Below are 11,582 nucleotides of genomic sequence, written 5' to 3'. Positions count from 1 at the left end.
TTGTCTTTCCTCTATTTGATCTTTTCTATCAAACACACTCAAATTTTATTTTATTTTCACTTTTCTACTCTCCCTTCCTACTTCTAAGGGTTGAAAATATATACATATTTTTTGCTCAATGGAAATATATATCAATATAGATATAATTGGAGTTTGTATGTATTAAACTAGAAAGCGGATATAACAAGCTGACAGCAGACCTAACTGCCAAAACACAGCTATGTTACGTATAGTGACTATATAGTATATAATCCAAGGTATGAACATAGCTTGCTAGGTAGTGCCAAAACAGCAACCCTGTGGTCCTACTCGGTTTTCTTTCAACACATGCAAAAAGCTGAATACTTCATAGGAACCTTTGCAGAATCTTCAATATAAGCTTAGCTCATATGATGAAGGGCTGTTTAAACCCTTTACGGCCGCGTTTCCTCCTTGGGTTGGCGCTGAGCATGCAAGAAAACGCATTTACAAGTTCAGAGTCCTCCTCAGTTATAAGAACCTTTGCTGCACTAGGGTTAGCAAGGAGAAGCTTTGCCACAAGGTATCCAGCAATAGACCATGTTTGAAACAACCGTGACTGCTTTCCGATAAACCTCGCTCTTCTAGTGTCATAGTATTCTGGCCACTTGTCTCTAGATAAGCGTCTCTCAGCAAGCATGACAGCTTTTTCAGCAATCTCTGGTCTGTTCATCTTCATGCATGCCACAGTGAGCTGGAACAGCACCATGGTTATGTTAATTACAAGAAACAACTCTAATGGAGAATTAAGATCGGAAGGCATCTCAATCAATTCGCAACTGTATGGGTGTAAAACTTTTCACAACTCAAGATGAAAGTACAATGAAAGATATGAACGTAAATCAGTAAATGTGTCGAGCTGTTTAATCAGCTGGTAGAGTTTTCTTAGTTTGGAAAGAATAAACTAACCTGCCAAAGCAAAGTTGGCCAAGAACCTCCATTGTGGTATGACCAGGCACTGCAATAAAAAAAAATAATCTTTAAGTATGGCTGGAAGAACTAGGAATGTATTGCCATAGTTAATTACTGAGAAGAAAGAAAAAGCGTAATCATATGGGTGAAGGCAATACGTGTTCTTGGGGTCACTTCCTGTGATAATTCGCCATTCCTGGCCCTCAAGAGCAGGATAACATATTTTCAATGGCATATCAGCCACCAACTCCGACCATTTTTCTTCAACAAGATCCAATATGGCATGTGATTGATCAACTGTTGCAAGGCCGCCAACAATAGACCATAAGTTTCCAAGTGAAAAGAAACGGAAATCCATGTGAGCTGGCTGCAGGTTTCCAATCAAATAACCTCCCCTAGAAGGCATAAATTCCACTAACCAGGAAGGGATTTGATCAGGGTAGATGTTGAACTTATTAACCGCATCATATGAATACTCCTCTGTCTTGTAACGGTAAATTTCATTAAGCTTTTTCATGTCAATCCAGTAATATTCTCTGATGTGAAATGATAATGCAACTAAACGATTGTTAAGAGCTCTTATAAGGTCAGCTGAACCATCTTCAGGAGCAAGCATCTCACGTGCACAGAGTAATGCCGAATAAAAGAGTGCCTGCAAGAACACAAATCATTTTATGCAAATGGATGCCTTTATATCTCTACTTAACAATGAACATGCCAACTATCATTAAACTTCAGTTTCTATAAGATAAAAGCAACTATAAACCTGAAAAATATTATAGAGTACTAACGGATAAAGATGTTTCTTCTCACTTAAAGGAGGAGAGGAGGAGGTCCACAGTTTAAAACAATGTTGCCTCAAGATTAACAATGTTGCACTACAGAGAGGGTACAGATTTGCCTCCAATTTTGAAGCTACCAAGAACATATTCCTCAAAAGAGCAACTTAATCAAAGGTCCACATCAAACATTTTAAAAAGTACTAAACCTGTATTTCCAGAGGATGACCATGAATTCCCATGCGACGATCTATCATGCAAGAACCATCTGTCACTAACAAAGTTGGAAACATGTCAAAGCCATCAGCGAGACAGAGCTTCAAGATCATTTTAATCCCAGTTTGCACATCAACCCTCTCTTGCACTGAAAGATCTCCGGTGCATTTTCCATAAGCTCGTAAAAGTATAATCCACCATAGTCCTGGACGTGAGATAAAAATTTGAATCATTAATCTCTTGGGTTAACTACAAATTGAGGTATACCAAGATGTATGTCAGAGAGAGAATACAACGCAACATTCTCTTACCAGAATCAACCGGAGCAACACGACCGATTGCAGCTTCACCAAAATCAGGGTCTAATACATCTTCAGTCACAGAATTGTCACCATCAAGTGGAACAGTACGCACTTTGAAACTGGCAGGCATCAGCCCTTGACCAGGACTATGACAATCCATGGTTTTCTCCCAGCTCTGTTGATAAAGATTTAAAAAGAAAAACAGTAAATCAATTGAAACGTATCAATTCATGCTCCAAACTAGTAATCCAATTGTAATGCTTGATCAGAGAAATAAGATGGGCATTATATTACCTGCAACTGAAGAGTGTGCAGAATGAAATTCCGAACAATATCATATTCTCCCTTCAATAGAAAAGCTATCCCTGAAGGTATGAAGTCACGGATAAAGACTTGATCATAGTTTAGAATGCTTGAGCTGCTCGTATCGCTTGCAGCAATTGTTCCAATCGGATTACCACAATAATAAACAACAGACTCCTTTAGCAAATCCCATGCTTCTTCCTCAATCCCTTTCCTACCACCTACTGTCCCGCCCCCATTTGTGTCACCACTGGCAACCCCTTCCCCATCGGATTGCAACAGTTCATTCAACTCTTGAACATTACTCACATTAGTCTTACCATTTATAGAAAGTGATGCGGGTCTTCCATCATCTGCGGTTAATCCACTAACCCTATCAGCCCTTTGGCATTTGCAGCTCAAGAGACATGATCTTTTTGTTAGGTTCGTTCTATCAGTACTACAAAAACTGATACTCCTAAATCCACACCTCTTTATTCCATTTCCCAATGTTCTTAAACTATGATGGAATTGTACTAACCCTAAATTTCGTTGTTTTCCAAAATTTGAACTAGAGTTGGATAAAAGCATATGATTTAAACACAAAAATGCTTCTGACAGCGCCATCAATCTTGAACCCTAAACTGAATTCAGTTAATTTCTTCAACCAACTACCTATTTGACACAAAAAAAAAACCAAAATTATCGATTAATGAATAAAATAATAAGATTATGGATATTCAGTTCCCTGTGAAGCTAAAGAAAGTGGGGATCAAACTCACCTCTGTACAATCAAAGGATATTTATCAGTTTGGTTGAGGCAAAAGGAAGGACCATCCCCAGATTTTTTTTATCTCGGGAAAAGACAGGTTCTTGGATGAGGTATGTAGTTTTCTCGGTATCCAAACAACTTTGCTCGTTCTCGCCTTGTTAGGAAATCTAGGATGGACCAGAATGGAGACAACTCAAAACGGCGCCGTATTGTCTAATTCTAATGCCCAATTGGTCGGGTAGGGGGATAATCTGGTGAATATCGATTGGGTCACAAATAAAAAGATAAAACCAAAATTAGGGGAGAATTGGATAACGTTCTTCTTTTTCCTGAAAAATGATGAATAATTATGAGTTGCGGCAATGAGGTTTGCACGTGTGGCATTTTATGGGGACTGAAATGGGGGCCTTTCCAGTGACACATTGTTGAATTATGTTGGTTTAAAAATAGAAATTTTTAATCATTTCTCTGATATTTAATTATTATTAAATAAATTAATAATAAATATATTTTTAAAAGAATTAAAATCATATTTTAAATCTGAATAATCCTGTGCACTCAGATTTTAACAATTAAATTTTTTCTATTAATATACTACAACACAAAATGATAAATTATTAAACTTTTTCTAAATGTACATATAATTTTTTTCAGTATCGGTAATAGCTCGTTTTGATATATTTTTTAATTTATTATTATTTTTATATATTTATAGTCTTAATTTTTATTTTTAATAAAAACATATTACATATAAATATTTACATAGTAGAATTGGATTTATATAAAATAAAAATCTTAAAATTATTCATTAGATTAAATAACTTAATTTAATGATTATATTTTTTAATGTAATTATAAAAATAAAATGATTAAAATAAAACATACTAAAATTGATTTAAAATGGTAAATTACATCCATGATCACTTTAAAATCGGATTTATCTTATTTTGATCACTCTAAATTTTATTTTATTTTAATCACTCTAATTAAGTTAATTAGTCACTTATATTGAATGACACATTAGCCAATTAAGTAATTTATATATGAACTTTTGACTAAAGCTAAGGATCTCTCTATAATTAGTTTATTTTTTCCTCTTCCTCTTCTCTCTTCCCTCTATTCAGCACCTTATTATTATTATTTTTTTAAAAAGGTAGCTAAAAGGTAGAAGTTGAATTGGAAAAGAAGCTTTGTAACGCCCTCACGCCCGAAACCATCGCCAGAGTCGAGCTTGAGGTGTTACTAAACATAAATCATTAATTAAACAATTCATACAATTTATCTTAAAATTTCCAGACAAGCTGGCTAACTGCATCACAGTCGCTTAAAAATTCATATCTCGAGTTAAAAAACTCGAAATCCAATTCCGTAAATTTTTCCTGAAACTAGACTCATATATCTATCTACTAAATTTTTTCTAGAATTTTTGGTCAGGCCAATTAGTACAGTTTATTGGTTAAAGTCTCCCCTATTTTAGGGTTCGACTACTGTAACCCCTGTGTATTACAAATCAAATATCTCCCTGTACAGAGTCTCAATGATTATGCCGTTTGTTTCTCATAAAACTAGACTCAATAAGGATTTCATACATGTAAGGTAAAACTCCTAATTGTTTTTGTACAATTTATGGTAAATTTTTAAAGTCAGAACAGGGGATACAGAGATCGCTCTGACCCTGTTCCACCAAAATTTAAATATCTCATAAAATATAACTCATTTACCTGTTTCGTTTCTTCCATATGAAAATAGACTCATCAAACTTCGATTCCATAACTTATTCATCATTTAATTCTATTTTTATTGATTTTTCAAATTCACGTCACTGCTGTTGTATGACACTGTTTTATAGCCAATTTCACCATTTTATGGTTTTCCATGGAGTAGGTAATACATTAAGTATACATAACACTAAATATAAATTTTGATTAGCCATTCCAATAGCTAATCATCAACAAGCATTTCCACATCACTCATTCACCATATCATAAGATTCTATACACAAAAAGATTATAATGCTATACATGCCATATTCCCAAAATATGCAAGCCACTATACCGAGATGGTCCGTTGATAGTGTGAGCGTGCTTCCGACCGTCCTGATCTCCAAGCCGGCTTGTCAAAACTACAAGGAATGGAAGGGAGGGAGTAAGCATAAATGCTTAGTAAGTTCACATGTAAATAGCAAGTAACATAACCATGCAATAATACGAAGTCCACATTTGCATAATATCACCAAAGCATTCGTATCATATTTCTCATTCACCACACTTACCAACACGTCACATTCGTTTTAGGTACTCACCTTATCCACTTAAGATTTACCCGTTGAACACATCGGAATATGATTCAAATACACGGATTTCATGCACATAAGTGCCACATTTGTAACCAAGCTATCTAGTACGCATAGTAGTCTGCACTTAGTACTACACATGCGACCAATTATTCGGTACACGTAGTAGCCTGCACTTAATACTACACACGTGACCAATTATCCGGTACACGTAGTAGCCTACACTTAGTACTACACACGTGACCAATTATCCGGTACACGTAGTAGCCTGCACTTAGTACTACACACGTGATCGAAGTCATTGAGTACGCATAGTAGCCTGCACTTATTGATCATATAATCATGTTAACATGTATTTTTACTTAATCGATTTCCCCGTTGAACTCTTCGGAATAATAAAGCAATTCATATTTAACAAGTAGCACACATAGTTTGCACATTACTCAATAATAACCACAAAGCATAATATTTCATGATATTAATCATCATATCATATAAATAACATTAAATTACTTAAAATGACAATTATGTTACTACATTTACACCTAAACTTACCTCGTATGCGAAAATGGTCATTTTTACCATTTTGTCCACAACTTGGTATTTTGCCGATTTTAGCCCGAATTTTGATTTTCCTTACTCTATCATTTCAAATATAGCCTAATTAGGACTGATATTATTCAAATCAACCCAAAATCATATTTTGGAAAATTACAATTTTGCCCCTAAACTTTTACATAATTACACTTTTTCCCCTAGGCTCGGGAATTAAACTTCATCCTATTTTCTTATGTTTTATGACATGCTGATTATTTTTCCCTTCTATGGCAACATCAAATTCTCACTTTAACATGTACTTATGACTATTAGGTATTTTTACCGATTAAGCCCTTTTACTCGTTTTCACTTAAAACCGAGTAGCACAAGTTGTTTAACATAATTTAAAACCTCATATTCTATCATAAAACACCAAAATACACAAATTTTACCTATGGGTATTTTTCCAATTATGAACCCTAGGTTGAATTATTGCTAGCATAAGCTAAATTGAGCTACCGGAATTTCAAAAACATAAAAATCATTAAAAACGGGGCTTGAAATCACTTACTATGAAGCTTGAAAGTTGAAGAAACCCTAGCTATGGTGGAGAGAAAAATTTTGCAGCAACTTATGGAGAAGATGACCATTTTTGTGTTATTTTTCCCATTTTATTTCATTTAATATCAAAATGACCAAAATACCCTTCCTTACTAAACTTTCAAAAATTCCATCCATGTCCAAATTTTTGTCCATAAACTTAGAAATTGGTCAAATTGCTATTTAAGACCTCCTCATTAATATTCCAAAGCAACTTCATACTAAAAACTTCTAGAATGCAAGTTTTGCAAATTACTCGATTTAGTCCCTAATCTCAACGTAAGCACTTTATGCATAGAATTTTGTCACGAAATTTTCACACAATCATGCAATCATATCATAGACCTCAAAAAAAATTATAAAATAATTATTTCTATCGCGAATTTGTGGTCTCAAAACCACTATTCCAATTAGGCCCTAATTCGGGATATTACAACTTTCAAACTCAAACAAAAGAAAAAGAAAAACAAAAGAAAAAAGAGAATGTGCATTTGAGCTCTACTGGTATGAAGGATAAATGGAAAGTTTTGGTTGTAGAAAATCCGGCAAGCAAAGTGAAGAAGACTTCTCTTGTAACACCCTAACCCTTATCCGTCGTCGGAACAGGGTTACGGAGCATTACCTAACATTTCAGAATAAATACAAACATTTCACAATTCAATAAGCATACATGTTAAAATCAAATCGGGACTCAATTGGAAACTCAGAAAATTTTTCGCGAAATTTCAAAATTTTTCCTAAGTGCAGAGCTCACACTCCCATGTGGTCAAGGGACACGCTCGTGTGACCCTATGACATGCCTGTGCTTCAGGCAGTATCCTACCCCGTGTAACTCCCTGACTTACCTCACATGGCCAAGCCACATGTCTATGTGTTAGACAGTGTGGTCAATTTATTTTTCGAAAATTAGGTGCAGTTTTCCCACGACCAGGACACATGCCTGTGTACTAGGCCATGTTCCTTACACGGCTAAGACACATGCCCCACTACAGGAGAACAGACTTTTAGCAGCGTTTTTTTTTGCCTTTAGCTACGTTTTTAAGCGCCGCTATAGCAAGCGCCGAAAAATTTGTGGCGTTTATTTAAAAAAATACCGCTAAAAACCATGACTTTTAGCGGCGCTTTTTTTACAAACGCCGCTAAAGACCATGACCTTTAGCAGCGCTTTCCTAAAAACGCCGCTAAAAACCATGACTTTTAGCGGCACTTTTTTTACAAACGCTATTAAAGACCATGACCTTTAGCGGCGCTTTTCTCACAAAGCTAAAAATCATGAACTTTAAAAAATTATTTTATTTTAATTAAATAATATTTATTTTTATGTTAAATATTATATTATGTTTAATTTTTGAAATTTGAACTTTAAACTATATACTTTAAAGGATAAATAAAAATATTAATTAAATTAAATTTTCCATTAAAATTTAAACTTCAAAATTAAATATAAAAATTAATAAATTAAATTTAATAGATAAACACTGATTCAATATGTAATTTAATACATAAAAAACACACACACACACAGACACACAAAGTATTACAATTTCTAAGCCAGATGCAAGGACTGCACGCTGTTGTCACCAAAGGTTACATGCTTCAAAATATTTAGAACTTCAAATCTGATTCAGTCCTGTTGATCTGAACTCAACAAAAAACGCAATCCTTTTCCAGAGAAGGACCTATAAAACACAACAGAAACTAAGCACTCAGCATAACAACATTGAATAAACCAAGAAAACAAATATATTTCATGATTAAAATCCGATTAACCAAATGATTGAGAAGATAAAAAGAAACTCAGAACTGAACTTTATATGCATACAATGCCTCACACCAAGATCATATAAGGATCAAATATCTTGGTCAATTGCTATAGGCTTAACGTACAAAAATGAACCTTCTCTTCAATATCATCATCATGATATATGCTTTATAATTCTCTGCCACTATATATCGGAGCAAATTTGTGGATCAGTTGTATCAGAAACAATGAAACAAATATCATATTCTTACAACTATCAGAATTGGTACCACATGAACTATAAGCAGACAAATATTACATGGATACCATGATTTCTGAACTAAAAACCAAATTATATGGTTCCCTATAGATAAGCAGTGTTGGACTGCCCGACATTAAGGTAATGCTATTAAATGATGAAACCTACGTTACATGATACTAGATTTATACATTTAGTAGTACTCCATAATTAGAGTTGTGGAAAAGAGAACAGGTGCTGAACAAAAAGGAGTATGATTTTTATTACCTATTGGCAGGTAAGGAAACAATTCGCAAAGCCTGAGTAGCAAGCACCATTTGTTGTGCTTGTAAACGAAAAATGGCTTTCCCATCATCATCTTCATACCAGCTCCCAAACACTGTACGCATTATCACATCTTCCGTAAGTCTCTGAAACCATTCGCAAACTTCAATTTCAATCTCCCCGGATCTGCTCCTCCCCCATTTCTCTACCATTTCACTCACACTTTGTACTACCATCGGCACCAGTAGCTACAATCATAAAAACAATAATTCTTTAGAGAAAACCTGTCTGTACCAAATCAGCAACAACCTCATGATGATCACTCTGAACCTACAAGAAAAATCAATAAACATGATTTACCATAGCACCCTAAATATGCAGGAAAAAATAGGTTTCTTATCTTGAGTCATAGGGTTTCAAAAAAGCATCACAGAAGGAACAGTTTGAAACTTCTAAAAGCCTGATACAGATAGTGTATTCTATGCAATGCTCGTACCTAGACAAAAGCAATGCTTATTGAAATAGAATAATGACTAACAATAAAAGAAGCATAATTCGAAAAATCATTATTTATTGCCTGGTTTGATTAATGTTTATGAAGTAAGATTACCGTCTGGTGTTCGGTGCTCTAAGTATCTTGATAGCCCAGATGACACCATTGCAAGCAGAACATCATTAATGGTCTGCAAATTTGCTTAAGGTCAAAAAATTCCAACATTTATACATGAACTTGAAATACAAAAGGTAAATTTTAGTTAATTGATTGGATCGAGAATCAAAAGTTTTAATTAAAAATTTTAAAAATATATAATCTGTTTAATCAAAACCGGATGACTAGGGAACTGGTGGCATTACCGGTACCGATAGCTATGGAACAGATATTCGTATTCTAGTTACTTACTGTATTTGGAATAGCCCTTTTAACCTCCTTCATGTCTTCAAGTAAGAACTTAGCGGTGGCCAATTTCCTCGGCCAGAGTTCGACGCCATCTCCGCCTGATATCACTGTTTTCCGGTCGCACACAAACAAGCTCCTCACCACAAACTCCAGCACAAACACCAAAGTGTAACGGACCATCTTAAAACCCCCCAGAGAAGACTTAACAACCAGAACCTGTCCCTTCTTTTCCCGCTCTTAATTCCCTCAGTCTTAATGGGAGGAACCGCCGCGGGAACATCTACCTTCCCGCTTCCAGCCATCAACATGGACATCAACGAAAACCCATCCCCTAAAGCATGATGAATCCTGAAAACGACACAATTGTGCGCCTTTAAGAGGTGTAGTTCCCAGAAAGGCTTGTCCATACTCAACGGACTGCCCACCGATAAATCCGCTACGTACTGATTCACCGCCGCTTCACCATCACCATCATCATCGTCAAAACCTTGGTTAAAGTCAACATCGGTTCCAAATTTGCAGTAGATATTAATTTCAATATTATTTGAATCTAAAAAAGAAATAGAATCTACACGTAAACTAGTGGTTTTTCACCATTTGTGAGCCAAAAAACTCCAAGTAAGTACCTGAAAAATACTCTTGATTCTTTCTTGCAAGTAGATCAAAACCGAAATTAAGAACAGAATAATGAATATAAGAATTGAATTTTTTCAAAGCCAAAGGGAAAGGGAAAGAGACAGGGAAAGGGGAAGGGATCGTATGGGTTCCAAGGTAAACCGATGAAAACGGCGTGTGTGAAAAGAGAGTTTTGAGGATACCAATTTTAGGGGAGAAATTTAGGGTTTCGAAGGGAGGGGGAATTTGGAAATAAAAAGGCGCCATTTTTTAAAGTAAAATGATTGTTTGTGGCGTTTTTATTAAAAAACGCCACTAATTTCTATTTTATATATTTGTATTTTTATATTTTATTTTTATTTATTATCAATATTTTTATTTACTTATCATTTTTTAAATATAATATTTAAATATATCAAATGGTTTAGATTAAATATTTTTGAAAATAAAAGTATTAATATCTAAACCATTAACCCTTAACCTTAAGTCATAAAACATGAACCCTAAACTTTTACCCCTTAACCTTTAACCCTTACCCCCTATCATCTAAACTTCAAACGATTAAAGTTTAGCATATATTTTTATAATTTTGAAACAATTAAATCAAAAATTTCCATTATTTAAAGGGATGAAGTGCAATTTTACTTTTAAAATTTTAAAAATTTCAAAAATCGAAATGGAAATTTTTTCATTTTAGAAGGGCAAAGACCCTTTCAACCCCTACTTATGCCCCTAAATATATATTAATTATAGGGTTTAGGATTTAATTGAATATGATTCACTTGAGATTAAGATACTATCCATGGCCATTAAACTTTAAATCATAAAACCTTAAATCATAGACCTTAAATCTTAAATATTAAACCCTAAATCCAAAAATAAATTTAATCAATATTAAGTATTGCTTCCGTAATTTATTATGAACATAAGCTTTTACATTAATATCTATGTATATACACATCAACATCCATATGATGTTTTTTAGGATTTAGGGTTTTAAGGGTTATAGATTAATGTTTAGGGGTTTTTTGGGTTTAGGGGTTTAGGGTTTTAAGGGTTATATAGACTAGTGTCTATGACTTTTTTGAGGGTTT

General features: G+C 34.3%; 2 protein-coding genes across 6 annotated transcripts; both read right to left on the bottom strand.

Moving 5' to 3' along the window:
- LOC108457015 (alkaline/neutral invertase E, chloroplastic-like) lies at positions 1-3,638 on the bottom strand. The gene is made up of 7 exons (XM_017755808.2): positions 3,292-3,638; positions 2,522-3,184; positions 2,237-2,402; positions 1,919-2,130; positions 1,089-1,582; positions 928-976; positions 1-712 (listed from the first exon to the last, which is right to left on the bottom strand). Exons 2-7 carry the CDS (start codon positions 3,134-3,136, stop codon positions 386-388), a joined length of 1,863 nt encoding a protein of 620 aa, XP_017611297.1. The 5' UTR covers positions 3,137-3,184; positions 3,292-3,638; the 3' UTR covers positions 1-385.
- A 4,510-nt stretch (positions 3,639-8,148) lies between these two features.
- Positions 8,149-10,747, bottom strand: LOC108457016 (cytochrome P450 734A1-like). 5 transcript variants are annotated; one of them, XR_008270838.1, is made up of 5 exons: positions 10,500-10,747; positions 9,877-10,360; positions 9,586-9,658; positions 8,979-9,305; positions 8,149-8,390 (listed from the first exon to the last, which is right to left on the bottom strand). XR_008270838.1 is itself a non-coding variant. In XM_053018963.1 (4 exons), the coding sequence occupies exons 2-4, from the start codon at positions 10,051-10,053 to the stop codon at positions 8,336-8,338; spliced, it is 477 nt and encodes a 158-aa protein (XP_052874923.1). In that variant the 5' UTR covers positions 10,054-10,360; positions 10,500-10,735; the 3' UTR covers positions 8,149-8,335. The 5 variants fall into 5 exon arrangements, 2 of the variants coding, with proteins under 2 accessions (XP_052874923.1, XP_017611299.1); XR_008270840.1 differs by having other exon boundaries at positions 9,877-10,330; XR_008270839.1 differs by having other exon boundaries at positions 8,979-9,223; positions 10,500-10,746.
- Between the last annotated feature and the right edge of the window lie 835 nt (positions 10,748-11,582).

The sequence above is a fragment of the Gossypium arboreum genome, chromosome 9 (assembly GCF_025698485.1).
Source record: "Gossypium arboreum isolate Shixiya-1 chromosome 9, ASM2569848v2, whole genome shotgun sequence".
In the NCBI taxonomy this organism is placed as follows: domain Eukaryota; kingdom Viridiplantae; phylum Streptophyta; class Magnoliopsida; order Malvales; family Malvaceae; genus Gossypium; species Gossypium arboreum.
This window is presented reverse-complemented; position numbering and strand designations above follow the sequence as displayed.